Here is a 20,817-nt window from a genome sequence, read left to right on the forward strand (position 1 = left end):
GACCTTCTACTTAGCCTACATACCAAAGGGAAAAGCATGCATCTCTATACTATAATTTACCTCCAACCTGCCTAATGTGCAAATACATAGCCAAAATTATATAGTTCCAATGTATTCTGTCACCTGTTACCTTTTCCCCCATTCTTGCTTTGTTTACAGTTGCTTCAATTAACAGGGAGTTAAAGGTTGAGGGATAGATTGGCAGAATCAATGGGAAACATGTAACTTCTGCTATAAATATTTTTGAAGGTCATCAAAGATCAAGGCCCTCTAGAGCAAGAATGAGTAGAGATGTGTACTTTGAAATACCTTCCCAGGACATACTTTAGCCTGTAGACCCATCCCTGAAAGTTTCATTTTCCTAACCTAACCCATTTCAGTGATAGCAAAAAGTCAATCAACTAGAATTTTACTGGATAAAATTACCATCCTTTGGAATAGACTCTGAATAGTCTACCCTAGCCTACTTCTTCAATAGGATTAAAGACAGTCTTAGAATAATGATTTGGCAGCCCATAAATCCTCAACTTATCTGTAATACTTCACCTAGGCCTGTTTACAGAGCCTAAAAGGAGTTAATGCTTAAAATGCTACCATGTGGCAATTTAATGGAGCCTCAATGTTACCTGGAAGAAGTCAATCCTTAGAATGATACCAAATGGCAATTTAAGGTAATAATTTTGCCTGGATATGCCAGAAAACATTGAAAACTTTGAATTAAATAATAAGTTTTTCATTGATTTAACCTACTTGCTAATAGATAGCCTACTACTCAGGGTGTCCTTTAATGTTGATCCCAAAATATGGTGATTTACTAACCTGGCTCAGATCCCTCTTTCTTTTGCAAAATCACTGTCCCACCTTCTTCCAATCAAATAACTTCATATTCCATTATTTCATTTTTGTTGAATGAGATTTTTATTGAAGAAGGTGAATTATGTACTTACTGTGCTAACCATTCTTTTGAGCACGGTAAGAAAATCACTTACTGCGGTTACTGCCGGCAGTAACTATTCTCGTTCCCAGTGGGTTGGGCAGTAACCATTTTCCCGCTAGGAACGGAAATAGTAACCATTCGGTTACTACAGTAAGTCCCTGGAACACACCCATTGCAAAAATAGCCTGCTGGATAAGGCCTAGTCATATCTGTAAATTTATAGCATTTAAAGGTGAAGTCTCTTTGTAAGTAATAAATAACCGTACTGTTTTTGTTTCAATAACCAGGCTAGGAATTAAACTCAATAGGTCTATCCAGACTGCTCAAAATTGACTTTTTGCTATCTCAGAAAGGGGTTAGGTTATGAAAATGAAACTTTCAGGGATGGGTCTACAGGCCAAAGTAGCCCATGTCCTGGTAAGGTATTTTGAAGTACCTACCTCAACTTATTCTCCCTCTAGGGGGCCCTGACCTTTGATGACTTTCAAAAATAGGCTATGTGTGTTGTAAAAGTCAAATCTTGCAAAATAGTTCTTCTGCTTGAATGAAGTAGCCTAGGCCTACAACAAAAGGTCAATGTTCCTGTTACCTGAACAATTGTTTTGGGTCATGAAACTATTGTTAATAGATGCATTTTGACTCTTGGAACATCTTTTCTCTCTTGCAAAACTACCACAAACTCACCATTATGGAGTTATTATATATTTGCACATTAGGGGGAGGTAAAGCATAACATATATTAAATACAGCAATGGTTAATTTACATATTTATATATATGCTATGCTTTAACCCCACCCCCCTAATGTGTAAATATATAGCCCAAATTTGTTTTTAAAGTATTACACATTTGTGATTTCAAATATCCAATCAATAGAAACAGAAATGATTTCAATTCTATATGCATAAATACAAGAATATTTGGGCAGGAATAACTCTATAACAGTGAGTTTGCAGTTGTTTTGCAAGAGAGAAAAGATGTTCCAGAAGTCAAAATGCATTTAGCCTATGAAAAATGGTTTCATGACCCTAAACAATTGTTCAGGTAATAGGAACATTGACCGCAAAACCCTGCCTACTTTATGCATTTTTAGTTTGCCCTGTGGAGGAGGTGGGTCAACCAGAAATAGATACACTTCTAGAATTAGCATTTGTAAGTGCTGTATTATGGAAACTATGCTACTTTGCAGCATAGTTTCTAGTTAAGACAGCTTAGGATGAAACTAAACAACCACCCAATTTACCACTACTTAAAGCTAATTTATAAACAGTTTTTAGGGATGGATCCACTTTTTAACCTTGAAACACCAATGCTTTGGTTTTTATTTTTGTAGTAGGATTGAGCCAATTTATGAATTTCCCTTTTTAGTGTTTTTCTTAGCTTATTAGCTTTGTCTAGTTTACCATTTCTGATAAACTTGTTCAATTTGTTCTGAAGTAGTATTTTAATGTGTTGATTATTGAAGGGTTTATCACTAAGGCACTTCTTAATTTTTTTTTCTGGGAAAGATATTAGATATTTATCATTTAGCTTTTTTATGGAATGCATCCATTTTAATCATCAAGATTTTGTAAATTGTGAATATTAGAACTATCTTCAGTATTCAGCCAATTACCAGAAGTAAGAAGGTCAAAATTTCAAAGAGGGTGGTAGGAGCCGTAATTTTCTGAGAAAAAAAATTACTAAAATTTGAAGAGAGTGGCAAAAGGCAGGAGAGTCATATTTCCCGCACAGCTGCATCAAAGCTGAGGGGGGACTGTGATAATTTTTCATATTAGTTAGAATGATATCAAGAGACATATTTCCCCTAATAGTTGGTATTTTAACTATTTGTTTTACTTTAAACAAGGAGCAAATCAAAACCATCTTGAAGTCACCAATTTAAAAAAGGTATAGGCATTTGGCCACTTGGGAAAAACAAAATCAGCACAACTCTGCAATTGCTGTACACTTTAGCACAGCAATTTTAGTCACTTTAGACAGGTTGTGATGAAACTAAACATTTACCTAGGCAAATCTACTGTTTAAATGACATTCACATTAAAGGTGAAAGTTTGTTCAAATTGAACTTGGAACTTATTAACCTGATTTATTTTCAATATGTAAGTTTAGACTAGGCATAAAAAATAGCTTTAGTTGATCTTGCATAAGGATTGGTTTACTTAGTGCTAACTACAAAAGAGATATTAAAAATGGTGTAAATGTACAAGCAATCAAACAGTTTGTGGTAACGAACTGTAGTAAGGAGCGACCCGGCTCAATAGTAACCAAAACTCTAAAAAATAGAATTTTGGTACCAATAGCTACATCAAAAGAATCGCATTTTAATGCTGGTTTTAAATATATAAGTTTCATCAAGTTTAGTCTTACCCATCAAAAGTTACGAGCCTGAAAAAATTTGCGTTATTTTAGAAAATAGGGGAAAACACCCCCTAAAAGTCATAGAATCTTAACGAAAATCACACCATCAGATTCAGCGTATCAGAGAACCCTACTGTAGAAGTTTCGAGCTCCTATCTACAAAAATGTGGAATTTTGCATTTTTTGCCAGAAGGCAGATCATGGATGCGTGTTTATTTGTTTTTTTTTTTTTTTTCTTTTTCCCAGGGGTGATCGTATCGACCCAGTTGTCCTAGAATGTTGCAAGAGGGCTCATTCTAACGGAAATGAAAAGTTCTAGTGCCCTTTTTAAGTGACCAAAAAAATTGGAGGGCACCTAGGCCCCCTCCCACGCTAATTATTTTCCCAAAGTCAGCGGATCAAAATTCTGAGATAGCCATTTTATTCAGCGTAGTCGAAAAACCTTATAACTATGTCTTTGGGGACGACTTACTCCCCCACAGTCCCCATGGGAGGGGCAACAAGTTACAATCTTCCTCTTGCTCTTCCTTCATTCTTGCTAGCTACATTTTTGTTTAAATTTGTTTTCCCTGTTTTAACTTTACGAGTTTTTATTGTTTGACTTTTTATTGATTGCAATTTATGATGTTGTACTGACGCTGAAGTGCGAATTCGGCCCTTTTGGGCTTGTGATAGTTGCTTTGTTGAAATAAATATTATCTTATCTCTTATCTTATCTTATCCTACAAACTTTGACCTGTGCTTACATATAGTAATGGTTATTGGGAAGTATACAGGCGTTTTCAGGAGGATTTTTTTGGTTTGGGGGAGGGGTTGAGAAGAGGGGGATATGCTGGGGGAACTTTCCTTAGAGAATTTGTAATGGGAGAAGAAAATTTCCATGAAGGGAGAGCAGGATATAGGCTACTAGCATTATTTAAAAAAAAAACAATTAAAAAATAAAAGTGAAAAAGCTTTTTCAGCTGGAAGTAAGGAACAGAAATAAAACTTAAAACAAACAGAAATTATTACCCATATGAGGGGCTCACCTCCTTCTAATACCTCGCTCTTTACGCTAAAGTATTTTCAGTAATTTCAACTACTTATTCTACGGCTTTTGTGATTCAGGGGGTCATTCTTAATGAATGGGGATAAAATTGAAGCTTTAGTGTAAAGAGCGAGGTACTGACGATGGGGCGAATCCCCTCATATATGTAATAAAAACATGAGAATACAAAAGTTCTTTACGTAAGCTAATTTATAAGTTATGTAAATCTTTTACCAATAAAAAGATTCGTAAAAAATTAAAAGTTCTAGTTGCCTTTTTAATTAACCAAAAAATCGGGGGGCAACTAGGTTTCGTCCCCCGCTTTTTTTTTCTCAAAATCATTCGATCAAAATTATGAGAAAGCCATTAAGCCAAAAAAAAAATATGCAAATTTCGTTTTGATTATTCCTCTGCAGAGAGCCAAAATCAAAACATGCATTGATTCAAAAACGTTCAGAAATTAAATAAAAAAACAAAGTTTTTTTAACTGAAAGTAAGGAGTGACATTAAAACTTAAAACGCACAGAAATTACTTCGTATATGAAAGAGGCTGCTTCCTCATCAACGCCCCGCTCTTTACGCTGAAGTTTTATACTGTTTTAAAAAGAAGAATTGAGAGAAAGAGTCAAACTTTAGCGTAAAGAGCGGGGCGTTGATGAGGAAGCAGCCTCTTTCATATACGAAGTAATTTCTGTGCGTTTTAAGTTTTAATGTCACTCCTTACTTTCAGTTAAAAAAACTTTGTTTTTTTATTTAATCCACTACATAAGGAGATATGTTAAGAAAACAAATCTTACTTCATAATGTAATATAATCCTAGTTAACATATTTTCCAGCAGGAGAACATTTATCTTCACTTCTTTCAGTGTATATCCAGGTAAGTGTAGGCCTATTAAATAAAGTATCTATCCATCTATCAATATTTGCCTATTAATATCTTTTTGGTACATGGTAGTAATGATATTTCATTTTAATATATAGACTATTTGAAAACAGATAAATGCAGTCAAATCTATGTTTATTTATCACAGTTTTGTTCAATAAATTGTACAACAGTAAAAGAAGTAACAATAAAGGTTCTCCCACTGGAAATTATTTTAACAGGGACATTTTTGTATATTATGAAGTAAGACATGTCTCCTTATGTAGTGGACTGCTCATTGGTTTACACCATTAAAATGTGTTGTTAATCCTATTTAAAACTTCAAATATAATTTTATCTGAACTTTCATTTTTCCTTCTTCCCTGTCTATTTTTCAAAAAGGATATAGGTCTAGAATAGCTTTTCTTCACAAAGTGACATACTAGAACAAAAGCGACATTTTTGTGTTTTGGACAATTAAACTCCAGTTCTCCTTCACCCCTAGTGGTCTTCATAGCCCTAGGCTATTCAATTAAAAGTGATTTAATAACTGACTAAATCTTGTTCAAGTACAGATGAAATTGAGGAAACAAAGGAAGTATGGCTTACCAATAGCTGCTGTAAATTATAAAGGCATAATTTCATCCAGTAAATTATAAGGAATATCAATACACAATCAAGGCTCTTGAGAAGGAATCACCATAAAAATCTGAAAAGAACATCAAAAACCAGAAAATATTCAAGTTAGTTTTAAATCTTAACATAGTTGTAAAACCATAACATATAGCCCAAACTATATATTTCCAATGCATTTTTCTGTTTCTTCATTATGTTATGATACTGCTTCAACCTTAAAAAAAGGATCTAAAATACATACATATATCATTACTAATTGCTTCATATTACTTAACCCCCTAACTCTTGCTATTGTGTAAATATACAGCTAAGCCCAGTTATATATTTTTTATGTATTTTGCAGTCCATAACTCTTTTGTTTCAACCTATAAACTATCAATATTGACAAATTCAACACACAGAAAATGCATTGGATATATGTTATGGTTTTACAACTCTGTTAAGATTTAAAACTAATTAGAATATTTTCAGGTTTTTTAATGTTCTTGAAATTTTTTTAAATGTACATACTAAGGAGGGTTGGGGAATAAAGTAAAGCAAAGCTCTTTCACAATGATATAAGTAAGTATTCTTGTATTTTTTAAAGTTAATTTTTGGAATTTAATAGTGTTTTTTTCTGATGACACTGAACTGTACCCTACTACCAAATTTCATTTGGAGAAGAATTAGTCCTATTTTGGCACCAAAAAAAGTTAAATTTATCTCTACAAGCTATTGAGTGCTTAGTTTACAAAGATGTAATGAAAAATGTATAGCAATGGAAGAAAACTTGAGGATCTGATTAGTAGAGACAGTCTAGATATTATAAAGTAACAACTTTAATGTTTTGGCATTTTCTTTTAGTATATTATATATTCATTGTCTAAAAGAAACACAATAGGTTGTGAAAATTGCTTTCAAGCATTTGTATATTGGTCCTTGAAGTGTACCAGTAACAATCCCTCCCTCAAATTGTCAAAAGGTATATCTTGAAATGTATTTATGTATGGAATTGGCTTTCCATGGAATTTGTTTCTTTTCTGCGTCTTTGTAATTGTTTCAATTTGAAGACAGATATGAAGGTTTTGTTTTAGTTGTTTCTCTCTCATTTGGAAGTACCATAAAATTATGAAAAATAACAGAAAATCATTCTAGATGCATATTTTGCTCCTAAAAGTACTAGTCTACTATCCCTTCCCTCCCACTGATCATCAAACACATATCCCAAATTGTATATTCTCATTAAGTTTTTTTTTGTGCATTTGTATATAATTCAATTAATTTGAAGAAAAGAGTCACTTACAAAAACTTTAAGTTGATGTCTTTTCCCTGCCCTCGAAAATTTTCCCCCCAAGAAGCTCTCATTAGGCTCTCCCCCCCCCTCCACACACTGAAAATTCCACCTCTCCCCTCCAAAGAAAATTTTACATGGGATAATCCTCCTACCTCCATATTCCCCCTGAAAGCTTCAGATATTCATTGGAATGGAAATTGAAAGGTACTCACCTGTAGAGCTAGATTTGGCTTTTTTCTCAGAGAGCAAATATAGACTTTACTACCCCCTGCTTAACCATCATTACAGTAAATATTACAATTTTTACCCATTAGACATTAGTTCCTCCAGAGCCATTGGTGGTGCATAGGGCATCAACAAAGCCTCTCCATTCGTCCTGCATTGATCCTGCAGCAATGTCATCTTCCCATTCAGGTAGTAGTGCCAGCCATCCTCAGATCTTCATCATATGTTTGTCTGAATGTATTTTTGGGGTGGCCTAACTTTCTTCTACTGTCTGACTTCCATTCATAGGCTGTTTGAGGAAGGCGGCTCTCTTCCATATGAAGAATGTGTCCCAGGTATGTCAACTGCCTTCTTTTCAGCTACTCAATGACCAGAGGTTGACCTGTTCTTCTGCATATTTCTGCATTTGTAATTTTTTGTTGCCAGCTTGTATTCAACATTCTTCTGAGGCTCATATTTTCAAATGAAAGGATCCTTTTTTCAAGCTGGGTGTTTATTTTCCAACATTCACTTGCATAAAGGAGAATTGAGAGTACATTGCTTTTTAAGAGTTGAAGCTTAAGTTGCTTTTAATATTTGTTTCTTCCCCAAATAGGCTTCAATCTATTGAAGGCACCTGTGGCTTGTCCAATTCTATATTTAATCTCAGCTGAAATCTCTCCATCACAATCAATCCAGCTACCCAGGTACTTGAACTCCTGGACTTGTTATAGATCCTTGTTTTTGCAATGAAGAACAAGTGGCGAGCTTGTGATGGCCATGCTCTTTGATTTTTCAGTATTGATCTTTGACCCCAACATTCTCTGTATTCTTGGTGATAGTGTCAAGTAGCTGCTGCAGCTTTTCTTTAGAATCTTTGAGAAGGACAGCATTGTCTGCAAAGTCCAGATTGATCAGTTGCTTGCTGCTCACTTTTACCCTATAACCTGATGCAAATCTCAGGGCATAATCCATTATAATTATTAAGAGCATGGGGAAAGTACACACCATGACGAACACCAGACATGATCTTGAAAAATCTGGTTGTACTGTTTTTGGTCTTTATGCAACATTCCAATTCTTCATAAAGCCCTATAATCATGAATGAAATACAAAGACTTGAAAGGTAAACTAGCATATTTTTCCAATCTACTTATGCAATTTACCTTATTAGAAGAAGAAGGATGATATATCTCTACAAACGAAAGTTCTTAATATTAGGCAAAAAAATTGCTGGGCTCTGTTTCTATGAAAAAATTGGTATTCTTATATATCAATTTTCTCTGCAGAATCTTCATCTAAGAAAGCCTCACAAAGGCCCAAAATATCAATACCCAAGTCTAATAAAAACTTCTCAATCACACTACAGCTGCTCATCCATCCCTGACAATTCCAGAACAAAATCCTCCTAAAACAAAAATTTTTGTGAGTTAATTCATTAAAAAATACATCTTTGTTTGGTGGAATATTTAAAAAATGTGAAAAACCATTAATATGTCATGAGCTAAAGGAGCTTGAAAAACTAAATTAAACAAATCTGACCTACTTTCTAATTCTTGTAACCTTGATAATGGGATTTTATTCAAAACACTATCCATTATCATAATACAATTATCATTATCATAATACTAAGTTACATTTGTTACTGTTCTGCAAATTTTCAGGTGTAAAAATAATTTTTTCCTCAAAGTAAAGCAGTCTAAACAGTCAACCTGCTAAAGTGTTGGCAGTTTTTGGAATCTCGTCTAGCTCTGCTGCTGGCAGCTTTGGAACTTTTTGCATACCTTTCATGGCCTATTTAGGCGTAGATAGGTTTTTAAGATATATAACAACAAAGGCAAGGAAACATACCATTAGAAGATAAGTGACAGTGAAAATTATAAGCAACAATGAGAATCAGAACTTGTCAAAAACGACAATGGAGAACAAAGAATTGTGCAGTCAGCAGTAATGCAAAAGCAAATAACAGTGAGCATCAAAAATGAAAGTGAAGAACAAAGAACTGAAGAACAAAGAATTTCTTTCTTTGTTCCTGTTTGATTTTTTGCTATGTACGAGAATAATACTGCTGCAGCTAAGGTAGGAAATGAGGTTAGCAACTGGTTTTGCATTAAATCAGGAGTTAAGCAGGGTTGTGTTCTATCCCCCTTTATATGGATCATTTGATGGACATATAATAATAAAAAAAAACATGGAAACTCACTTCTAACGCAGAAAACTTTTGATGCAAATATGCAGTTTCAATAATCTAAAGAGAAATCTTGGAGGGGGGGGGGGCAATGTGAGAAAGGTGCCAATAATTTACCAAATCGACAAGTTTTTTTTTCAAAATCTGTTTTAAAAATGATTGTTAAAATTTTTTATATTCATTGTTTGCAGACTGGAGGAGAATAGTGGCTCCAGTGGCTAGTTTTTCTGAAGAAGAAGTCAAAGAGATGAAAGGACTTGTTGTTGGTCCATATACCTCCCTACAATTTTTGGAACCGGAACTGTTGCAATAGGCTGTGGTTTATCTTTAGTAGGCTGCTAAAGAGCCTTAGAGAAGTAATACTAAGAAGTTTGAACAGAATGGTTGTTTTTATTGTTGGCTTGCAGCCATGAAAATTTGCATGGTACCAATTTTTGAATTTCGAAACAGATTTTAGAATGTGGAAGAATATTAAAAGAATTGAAGATCTGTAGTTAATATAATTTATAAGTTAATACAATAAATATACTATTCTGTGATTTACTCCTTCTAAAGGAACTGTTTTTATAGCAGGTTTGTCTTGGCAGAAAGATGGGATTCAGTCTCTTATCTAAATTCTTAAATGGTAAGGCTACGTATAAAAATATAATGTTTTGTTGAATGTATTATCTACAGTATCTGGAAATTCTCCTAAAAATTTTAGCGCACTGAAAGGTATTAATTTTTTTTCAAAAGGTGTATTTAAACAGTTGGTAACAATGGGGTTTGGTTTCTCTTTAATAGGTTGCTAAAAAGTTTAAAAAGGCACCATTAAAAAGGTTGGATGGCAAACTTCTGGTTAATTTTTGTTTCTAATCGACGCCATTTTACAGGGTTTCACGGTATTTCATTATCTTTTTACTCTGTCTTAGGTTACAGCTATCACTACAACCATGGTATATGGAAAACCTTTGAATAGGGGTGTTGTTTGTTGTTTTTTACATTAGTATATTGTCTACATGTCTAATCAAAGAGTTGTAACAAAAATGTGAAGTTGATTTCATAATGAAATTGGCTTAAAATATAACAGTTCAAATTAGGGATGAAACCTTTTAATCCCTAGTTTGAGCTGTTATATTTTTGTCATGGAAAGGCAGTGCGGTCTTCGAAGTTATCTACGTCGAGAAAATTGACCTAGATGCTGAAACAATATTTGGATAAAAAAGTAATTGAAGACAAATTTAAACCTTGTCATAAGCGAGTCCCAACAAGTTAGCCTTAGTTAACCTAATTCTCTTCCTTAGTTAACCTAAACAATTGATCCATTTGTCAGAATTATTTTTGACAAATATTCTTACATTTTAGTGGATGTTAAAAAACTAAATACTTACTTTTCTGAAATTATTTCTTAAATTGCTTGAATTTCAAAACAAAATTTCAAACAGAAAATAAATACTTATTTTTTAATCGATAAAAGCAATGCTATTACATAATATGTTTTTGGATCTGATTTTAAGTCTATTGTCACATTGTTGAAGCCTTAAAAGTAAGAACAGCTAGATATACCCTCTTGGAAATACACAATGGCATAGGCCTACACTTTGTAGAGTTTTAAGCATTAAAACCATGAATAAAGTTGTCATTTCAAGCGTTAAACCTAATTTTCTAACCTAATAGTTTTTTGGCTTGGAAAATTTACGAATTCAGCTAACAGCCGTAACAGCTAATAGAATAAGCTAACAGCTATATTGTGCTTTTCTGCCGAGAAAGTTTGTTATAACTTGAGATCAACAACTCCACTTTTTAATTGTTACATCAAAGTTACATCAGTATTGTTGTTGTTACATCTTGTTTTCTTGTTCCCACTTTTTTGTTTCATTTTTTTTTTGTTAATATTGTCGGTATTTTTTTTTTTTTTTTTTTGTTAATTGTTGTATCGGTATTGTTGCTCATTAATGTTTATCAGCCACTACTAACAAGTATTTGACTTTCTAAAGTGGCTGATGTGGTTCTTTTGTATATTGATGATATATATAATAAAAGTGTCTCTCTCTCTCTCTCTCTTTCTCTCTCTCTCTCTCTCTCTCTCTCTCTCTCTCTCTCTCTCTCTCTGTCTCTCTCTCTCTCTCTCTCTCTCTCTCTCTCTTACATCAGTTTTGAAAGTTACATTATTGTTACATGAATTTTTACATCAGTCTTTGAATGTTTGCACCCTCTTCTTACTAGAAAAGAAATAATCAGATTTCCAATGCCTTTGACTACTGAAGGAGCTGAGCCTGAGCCTGTACTTTCAACTGTATTAAGATAAGATCTGCTTTGCAATGGTTAAAAGTCATTATTAGTCATCAATCACTATATCTTTTGTATTTTAGGAATCTCCAGACTAAAATCTGTGTCATATCCAAGTGTCTGTGATAGTATTATACTTCTCATAATTTACGTTATGTCCATTCCAAGAACTTTCATGGACTTGCCATAAATTCCGAAAATGGCTGATCTCATCACGGTTTCTGAGGATTCTTTCATTAAAAACGGTAACTCTATACAGTTAACTTTTTTGTCACACAATAAGCTACTTTGCTCTAGAAAATAATTGTCCCTATTTTTTTCCTTGCTTATTAAGTGGCCCCAAGAAAAAAAATGTAACTGCCTATGCTCCTGTATCTATGATTAAGAGCTGAGTGGTGATAAAAAGGGCTTCTTTCTGCTGCAAAACACGTTTAAATTTAGATTATTAGCTTTTATTTTAAGTTTGGTGAGACAAGTAATCATTCCATAGAGAAATTTTCAGTAATTGTTTTCTGTGTGCAGGTATGATGAACTATATATTACCACCAAAGTAGGGGTAGTCCTGGGGATTCCAATGGGAATGTCAAGTTATCAGACATTTAAGAGGGGAACAAAGTCTGTTCAATTCAGCCATTAAACTTTGGGAGACTATATTTTGTGTTTTATTATTTGGAAACTAATGCAAAAAAACCCCAATTGATATGTGTTTTTTTACCTTGATATGTGTCAGTTTTTTTGTTGCTTATAAGCTGTAAAATGTTTATTTTTGGTTATTTTTTTTTATTCTCTATTCATTTTTTTAATTCAACACTTTATCCTAAATTTACACTTGTCCTGCTATTAGTTCTATGCTATAAAATTTGTTGTTATGCATTTTGTTTTATGAATTTCAGGTTTTTGTTTGTTCTGTGTTAATAAGTTTTGTTGGATCTTTCAGGTTTTCGTTTGCTTTATAAAAAGCAGATTTTTGAAACGATTTGAGAAAAAATCTGAATAAACATATATTTTTTTGTATACACATAATGTCTGTATATTTACCTTCTTGCATATAACTAAAAAAAAGCAGTCAGACTTGTTTAGTAAGCTTTATTGTTAAATTTTTCTATGTCTCTTTTGTTTTAGAAGCTGAAGACGCTTTACCAAGTGACCTTGAGAAGCCCCTTCCTTCTCCAAACCACCTTTTGTCACCAAAACGTGAAGATGTTCCCTTGCTCAATTTGCCTAGCATTTCAGGACCATGTAAATTTGAATACGACATCGAGGAATTGCAACCCAAATGTTCTAGCAGTGAAGGTATATCTCAAACCTTCTGTTTTTGTTGATTGAAATGTATTGGATAATATTTTATGGGACAGAAATTGGACATAGGGACTTAATCTTAAGATCGAACTTTTGTTTTATATTATTCCAATGTACAGGTGTTTTCCAAACTCTTGTTATAGTCTTTCATGAATATTTTTTAAATTTTCGCTTGAAAGTAGTTTGGTAGGCTTTGTTATTTTTCAAAAGGCTTGATAGTAAGCCTTAAAGTTACATCATCTATATAAATTTTACAATCTATATCTATAGTGTATATTTCTCTATAAATTAAGAGGTAAATCTGTCTGTTATTTTGACTTCAAGTTAAATTTGAAAAATGCAGAAAAACGGCTGTTATGATCAGAACTGTCTACCAGAAATTTTTAAAATAGAATATAGTTCACTGAAAACATTAGATTAAAAAAAAATTACAGAATGTATTTTGTGCAGATGAAGTCAAAAGTTTTTTTTCAGTTTTTATAACGTTTTCTGTTTGTTTTTTGCTTGTTTTAAGTTTTTTTGTCTGTTTTCAGAAGGAGCTGTTTTAAATATTTAGCTAGAAGAACTTAGCAAGTCCCATTGAATAAAAAAAAAACGAAGAAAGTCACGTTTTCCTTAGGTCTTACCAATCAAACAGTTCGTGGTAACGAACCGTAGTAAGGAGCGACCCGGCTCAACAGAAACCAAAACTCTAAAAAATGGAATTTTGACACCAACAGCTACGTCAAAAGAATCGCATTTTAATGCTGATTTTAAATATATAAGTTTCATCAAATTTAGTCTTACGCACCAAAAGTTACGAGCCTGAGAAATTTTGTGTTATTTTAGAAAATAGGGGGAAACACCCCCTAAAAGTCATAGAATCTTAACGAAAATTACACCATCAGATTCAGCGTATCAAAGAACCCTACTGTAAAAGTTTCAAGCTCCTATCCACAAAAATGTGGAATTTTGTATTTTTTGCCAGAAGGCAGATCACGGATGCGTGTTTATTTTTTTTATTATTATTTTTTTTTCCCAGGGGTGATCGTATCGACCCAGTTTTCCTAGAATGTTGCGAGAGGGCTCATTCTAGCGGAAATGAAAAGCTCTAGTGCCCTTTTTAAGTGACCAAAAAATTGGAGGGCACCTAGGCCCCCTCCCACGTTAATTATTTTCCCAAAGTCAACGGATCAAAATTCTGAGATAGCCATTTTATTCAGCGTAGTCGAAAAACCTTATGACTTTGTCTTTGGAGACGACTTACTCCTCCAGAGTCCCCGTGGGAGGGGCTACAAGTTACAAATTCAGGAGGATTTTTTGGTTGGGAGGAGGGGTTGAGAAGAGGGGGATGTACTGGGGGAACTTTCCATCGAGGAATTCATCATGGAGGAAGAAAATTTCCATGAAGGGAGCACAGGATTTACCAGCATTATTTAAAAAAAAAAAAAAAATAAATATGAAATTTATTCTACGGCTTTTGTGATTCAGGGGTCATTCTTAATGAATTGGGACAAAATTTAAGATTTAGTGTAAAGAGAGAGGTACTGACGAGGGGGCTAACCCTCTCATATGTGTAATAAAAACATGAAAATAAAAATTCTTTACGTAAGATAGTTTATAAGTTACGTATATCTTTTACTAATAAAAAGATTCGTAAAAAATTAAAAGTTCTAGTTGCCTTTTTAATTAACCAAAAAATTGGAGGGCAACTAGGCTTCCTCCCCCGCTCTGTTTTACTCAAAATCATTCGATCAAAATTATGAGAAAGCCATTTAGCAAAAAAAAAAAATTTGCAAATTTCGTTTAATTATTTCTCTGCGGAGAGCCAAATAAAACATGCATTGATTCAAAAACGTTCAGAAATTAAATAAAAAAACAAGTTTTTTCAACTGAAAGTAAGGAGCGACATTAGAACTTAAAACGAACAGAAATTACTTCGTATATGAAAGGGGGTGCTTCCTCATAAACGCCCCGCTCTTTACGCTAAAGTTTTTTAATGTTTTAAAAAGAAGAGTTGAGAGAAAGAGTCAAACTTTAGCGTAAAGAGCGGGGCGTTGATGAGGAAGCAGCCCCTTTCATATACGAAGTAATTTCTGTTCGTTTTAAGTTTTAATGTCGCTCCTTACTTTCAGTTGAAAAAACTTGTTTTTTTTTTAATTTAATAACAGTTCAAATAGGGACAAATTCTTTAAATAGAAAGTCTTAAATAGAATGTATATGTGACAAAAAAGTTTGAAATTTTTTGTCACTGTTTTTCACTGTTTATTAAAAGGATTTATTCCTATTCGAACTGTTATTTGTAAGACCCGAGGAAAACGTGACTTCTTTCGTTTTTTTCAAAATACAAAGCTTTGTTGTTACCAAAAAAAAAAAACTTCAACATATGATATGTATTCTTTTAGTTCTTCCTCTTTTAGTTACAATAATTCCTGATATTTGTTTTAATATTTCCTCCCCTTCACGTTTGATTTAACCCACGATATATTTTTTGATCGTTTATAGTTTCATTTTCGCTCTTTTTTTGCTTCTTTTCATTTTCGCTCATTTTCATTTTGTTACATTAATTTAAAAAAAAACTTTCTGAAAAAGGAGTTTTTTAAAGAAATGTAAAGGTCGTATTAAACTTAAGATCAAAAGAAATAAAAACCAATAATAACTCATACTCGAAAAGAGCACAAATTACTATTAAAGAATAAATGAAACCCAAAACGAACAAAAATTAACTAAACAATCATAGCAAAAAACATACAACAGGTACTAATATAAACGAATAAATAAATCTTAAAACGAGGAAAGCTTAAATTGAATATGCAAATCAACTGAAAATGAACTAAAAATTGAAGTGCTTTTAAAGTATAAAACCCAAAACGAATAGAAATTAAATAAACAATCATAGCAAACAAACATACAATAGGTACAAATATAAATGAATAAATGGATCTTAAAACGAATGAGACTTAAATTGAATATACAAATCAAGCTTGAAACGAACAAAAATTACCACAAACAAGAGTTAGGGTTTCGCCTCCTTCTCTCACTGTAAAAGTCTAAAACCTACTACGTAATTGGCGCTTTATTGAAAACTTTTCTTGAACAGCCTTTGGAAGTACAAATAGAATCAGACTGGACCTAGATTTCAGATTTTGAATATACCTGATATATATATATCTGAATATATCAAATAAAATCTGATTGAAAATCAGATTTTCAATTTAGGTTTCGCTCGTTTTAAGATTTATTTATTCATTTATAAGCACCCTATGGTATGTTTCCTATGATTGTATATTTAGTCTGTTTGTTCTAGGTTTCATTTATACTACAAAAGCAAAATATTTTTGTTCGTTTTAAGCTTGATTTGCATATTCAATTTAAGCTTTCCTCGTTTTAAGATTTATTTATTCATTTGTATTAGCACCCTATGGTATGTTTCCTATGATTGTATATTTAGTCTGTTTGTTCTAGGTTTCATTTATACTACAAAAGCAAAATATTTTTGTTCGTTTTAAGCTTGATTTGCATATTCAATTTAAGCTTTCCTCGTTTTAAGATTTTTTTATTGGTTTATGTTAGTACCTATTGTATGTTTTTTGCTATGATTTTATATTTAATTTCTGTTTGTTTTGGATTTAATTTATTCTTTTATAGTAATTTCTGGTTTTTTGAGTTTGAGTCATTGTAGGTTTCTGTTTTTTCCAATCTTAAGTTTAATATGCCCTTTACTTGTCTTTAAATAACTTCTTTTTCGGAATATTTTTTTAAAATCAATTTTTGTTCGTTTTTGATTGCCAAAGTTTCAAGTCTTTCGGAACTTCCTATTTCAAAATAATTTTCTAACAATGACATAAGACTTTGGAGTCTATACCACCAATTCTAGATGCCCTCCCATCACTTTTGACTCATAAAAGATAACTGGAACTTTCAATTTCGTATCAAATGAGCCGCCTCTGAAGTTTAGATGATCACCCCTAACATAAAAACCTTATATGTCCTTGGCTAAAACACTTGCCCCTGGACTCTGTGGGGTTGTCTCAACACCGGATTTTTTGTTATCTGATGTTTGAACTATTTTTAACAAAATGGCTATCTTAAAACTTTTATCGGATGGGTTTGTGGAACAAAAGGCCTGAGAGGAGGGAGGGGCTATTCGCTCTACGATTTCTTTGGACTCTTAAAAATGTGAACTAGAACTTTCAATTCCCATTCAAATGAGCCCCCTCTCAACTCTATACGACTATTCCTTCCATAAGAACCATATGTGTCCCCAGGGAGTAATTTAAAACACCTACCCCTGGGCCCTGGGAGGTTGTGTCCACCCAGGAGTTACTGTTGTCTGATCTTTGATTTATTTTTAACATAATGGCTATCTCAAAATTTTATCGAATGCATTTGGGGAAAAAGGGGCATGGGGGTTTATTGTCCTCCAATCATTTTTGGCTCTTAAAAAGGGCACTAGAACTTCCGTTTTGCAATCAAATGAACCCCTTCCGAAGTTTTACGACCACCCCTTCCATAAAAATTTATATACCCCCTTGGTATAAATTGAAACACTTTCCACAGGGCTCTGGGGGTTGTGTCATCCCATAAGTTTTGTTTTTTGACTTTTGAACTATTTTTAACAAAATGGCTATCTCAAAATTTTTATCGGATGGGTTTGGGAAAAAAGGCGTAGGAGGGGGAGGGGGTGTTGTTGTTACCCTCCAATCTCTTTTGACTATTAAAAACTGAACTAAAATTTTCAATTTCTGATGAAATGAACCCCCTCTAAAGTTTATAAAAGCATCCCTATCACAGGAATCCTATATGACCCCAGGATATAACTTACAACGCCTGTCCGAGGCCCTAGGGGGTTGTGTCTGCTGCGAAGTTTCTATTATCTTATTTTTGAACTATTTTTAGCAAAATGGCCATCTCAAAACTTTTATCGGATGCATTTGTGGAAAAAAGGAATGGAGGGGGGGGGGGTGTGTTGCCCTCCGATCAATTTTGACAATTATAAAGGACACTAGAACTTCCGATTTCTAATTAAATGAGCCCCCTCCAAAGGTTATACTGCCACCCCTTTCATATGAAGTATCTCTGGGGAAAAAAATAAATAAATAATAAAATATTGAAGCCTTATGGCCTTTTCTATAGGCCTCTGATAGGAATAACTAATCTTGAAAGCTAATATAAGTTTCACCATGAGGGGAACAAGAGGGATTAAATATAACATTAGTTGTTAAAACCTATTGAAAGATACACTTTTTTTTTACTCTGTAGACTTTCAAAGCACTTTGGGAGATATTTATTTTTTTTATTTATTCAGTTTGTTTTGTTTTGCTTTCTTTTTTGACTCTAAATTTTTAGGTCAACTTTCACCACATGTGTCTGGACTTCACCTACAGGAAAATGCATCACTAGTTGTTTCAAAGAACCCATCTATGAGCGGTTTCTCCATTGTATATGCATCAAAATCTGATGGAAAAGGTTTAGAAAATAAGAAAACAGGTTTGAAAAGTCGCCTTCAAAGTAAAAAGTATGGGAAATTGGAAAGGTATCAAAGAACTCAGAAAGAGAAAAAGATATATAAATGCGAGATATGTGACAAGATCTTTTCTCGAGTGCACGATTTCAACGGACACCAAAGAGTGCATACGGGTGAGAAACCGTATAAGTGTGATGTTTGTGATAAAACCTTTTCTCTAGCATCAAATTTGAATCGGCACCAAAGAGTGCATACGGGTGATAAACCGTTTAAATGTGATGTATGTGACAAGACCTTTTCTCACGCAGCAAATTTGAATACCCATCAAAGAAGCCATACGGGTGAGAAACCGTTCAAGTGTGATGTTTGTGATAAAACTTTTCCTGGTGCAGCAAATTTGAACCATCACCAAAGAGTGCACACAGGTGAGAAACCGTTTAAATGTGCTGAATGTGACAAGACCTTTTCTCACACATCAGGTTTGAACCAGCACCAAAGAGTGCATACAGGTGAGAAACCATTTAAATGTGATGAATGTGACAAGACCTTTTCTTATGCAGCAAATTTGAACTCGCACCAAAGAGTACATACGGGTGAGAAACCATTTAAATGTGATTTATGTGACAAGACCTTTTCTCACGCAGCAAATTTGAACGACCATCAAAGAACGCATACAGGTGAGAAACCGTTTAAGTGTGATGTTTGTGATAAAACCTTCTCTCAAGCATCAAATTTGAACCGGCACCAAAGATTGCATACACGTGAGAAATCTTTTAAGTATGATGTTTTGTGACCAAACCTTTTCTCAAGCAGGAAGTTTGAACAAGCACCAAAGAGGGTATATGGGTGAGCAACCAATTAAATAGTATCTATGTGAGAAATGTTTTTTGGAAGCTTGCAGTTTGAATACCCATCAAAGACTGACTATAGGTGAGAAAACTTTCAACCAATTGTTAGTACAATGAACTAGTTTTTTTTCAATTTTTTTTTTCATGTTTTTACTTTCAATAGCAATTTCATTATCATCCTGTGAAAAGTAGTGATACATATTTGCTTGATTGTAATAGATGTGATGTATATAAGAAATCCTTGTCTACATTAAGGTTTTTGAATGAGCTCCAAAGAGTTCATACAAGTGAGAAACTGTTTAAAAGATGATTTGTGCAGGAAGTGCTTGCCTTGACTGGACAGTTTGAACACGCACAAAGAGTGCATACAAGTGTGAAACCATTTAAATGGGGTTTGTGCAAAAGTATTTTCATTCAAGTCGGCTCTGAATTAGTATCTACCAACCTATTATTAGTATCTATTAGTATCTACCAACCTGTATATTATCTATATATTAGTTACGCATTATCTATACATTATCTATATATTAGTATCTACCAACCTATTCTAGAAAAAGCCTCTTAGTTTCTAGACTACAAGAAGGCCTTTGGAACAATAGGGATTTTTATTTAAAAAAGAAAGCTTGATGAAGAACCAGAGCTATTCTTTGTTGGCTAACTCTCATATTTAAATTAGCACTTTGGATATTCATTTAGTCTTTTTTGTAATTTCGATTTTTGAAAGTGAAGCTTGTCTTTTCATTCAATGACCTATGTGGAACCACACAAGGCAAAAAAGGCAAATTGCTATTTTCCCAAAAAAATCCTCTTTGATTGATAATCTCAAAAGCAACAGAAGTTCACATTTTCAAAATTGAAATGCATAATAATCGGGATTTTTAAGTAATCAAAAATTCACAAAAGAGAGCAGTATATAATTAATTGTCATTTGTTTCATTTGGTTCCACAAAAAGAAAAAAAAGATGAAAGGAACAAAAGGCTAAAGAAACGGGAACCATGGATCAATTGACACAATAAATTTGTGGCCCTTGTGTTTCTTTTTCTTCTTTATAAATGATCTTCACTGAATTACTCTGCTTTCGATTAAAAAGAGAAAAAAAGAAGATAATTTTCAGTGATAATTTTCAAGAAAAAAAGATAAAATTTCATAATTTTGAGATAAATTTCAGCTGAAGGTGCACCACTTTGTTTATGTTATTGTGCAGAATTACGTATCTTTGGACCAAGAGACACAAAAGAACCGAAAACAAAGTTAAGACGACAATGTTAGAAAAGACCCAAAAGATTTTTTTCAAATTACTTGGAAATTTTATTTGTCAGTATATGGGAAAATTTGGTTTGTTTCATGAAAAAAAACAAGAGCTAAGAGCTCATATGGCACTTGTGACGAGATCGGAAGAGCCAACAGCTCATATGGCATGAGCTCTAGCAAAATTCTGAGAATCAATAGATTGATTTAAAAGGAAAAT

General features: G+C 33.2%; 1 protein-coding gene across 6 annotated transcripts; it reads left to right on the plus strand.

Annotated features, from left to right (window-relative positions):
• The first annotated feature begins 1,000 nt into the window (after positions 1-1,000).
• Positions 1,001-20,379, plus strand: LOC136033256 (zinc finger protein 239-like). Of its 6 annotated transcripts, none has more exons than XM_065714000.1 (5): positions 1,001-1,182; positions 9,679-9,911; positions 11,839-12,000; positions 12,878-13,048; positions 18,383-20,379. In XM_065714000.1, the coding sequence occupies exons 3-5, from the start codon at positions 11,955-11,957 to the stop codon at positions 19,291-19,293; spliced, it is 1,128 nt and encodes a 375-aa protein (XP_065570072.1). In that variant the 5' UTR covers positions 1,001-1,182; positions 9,679-9,911; positions 11,839-11,954; the 3' UTR covers positions 19,294-20,379. The 6 variants fall into 6 exon arrangements, with proteins under 6 accessions (XP_065570072.1, XP_065570074.1, XP_065570075.1 ...); XM_065714002.1 differs by having other exon boundaries at positions 9,679-9,843; XM_065714003.1 differs by having other exon boundaries at positions 9,679-9,817.
• The last annotated feature ends 438 nt before the right edge of the window (positions 20,380-20,817 follow it).

Source organism: Artemia franciscana, chromosome 11 (assembly GCF_032884065.1).
Source record: "Artemia franciscana chromosome 11, ASM3288406v1, whole genome shotgun sequence".
In the NCBI taxonomy this organism is placed as follows: domain Eukaryota; kingdom Metazoa; phylum Arthropoda; class Branchiopoda; order Anostraca; family Artemiidae; genus Artemia; species Artemia franciscana.

Coding starts and splice junctions, on each gene's coding strand:
- LOC136033256 (XM_065714000.1), top strand. CDS start 11,955: ATGGCTGATCTCATCACGGTTTCTGAGGATTCTTTCATTAAAAACG. Junction 12,001..12,877: donor GGATTCTTTCATTAAAAACG/GTAACTCTATAC, acceptor CTTTTGTTTTAG/AAGCTGAAGACGCTTTACCA. Junction 13,049..18,382: donor CAAATGTTCTAGCAGTGAAG/GTATATCTCAAA, acceptor CTAAATTTTTAG/GTCAACTTTCACCACATGTG.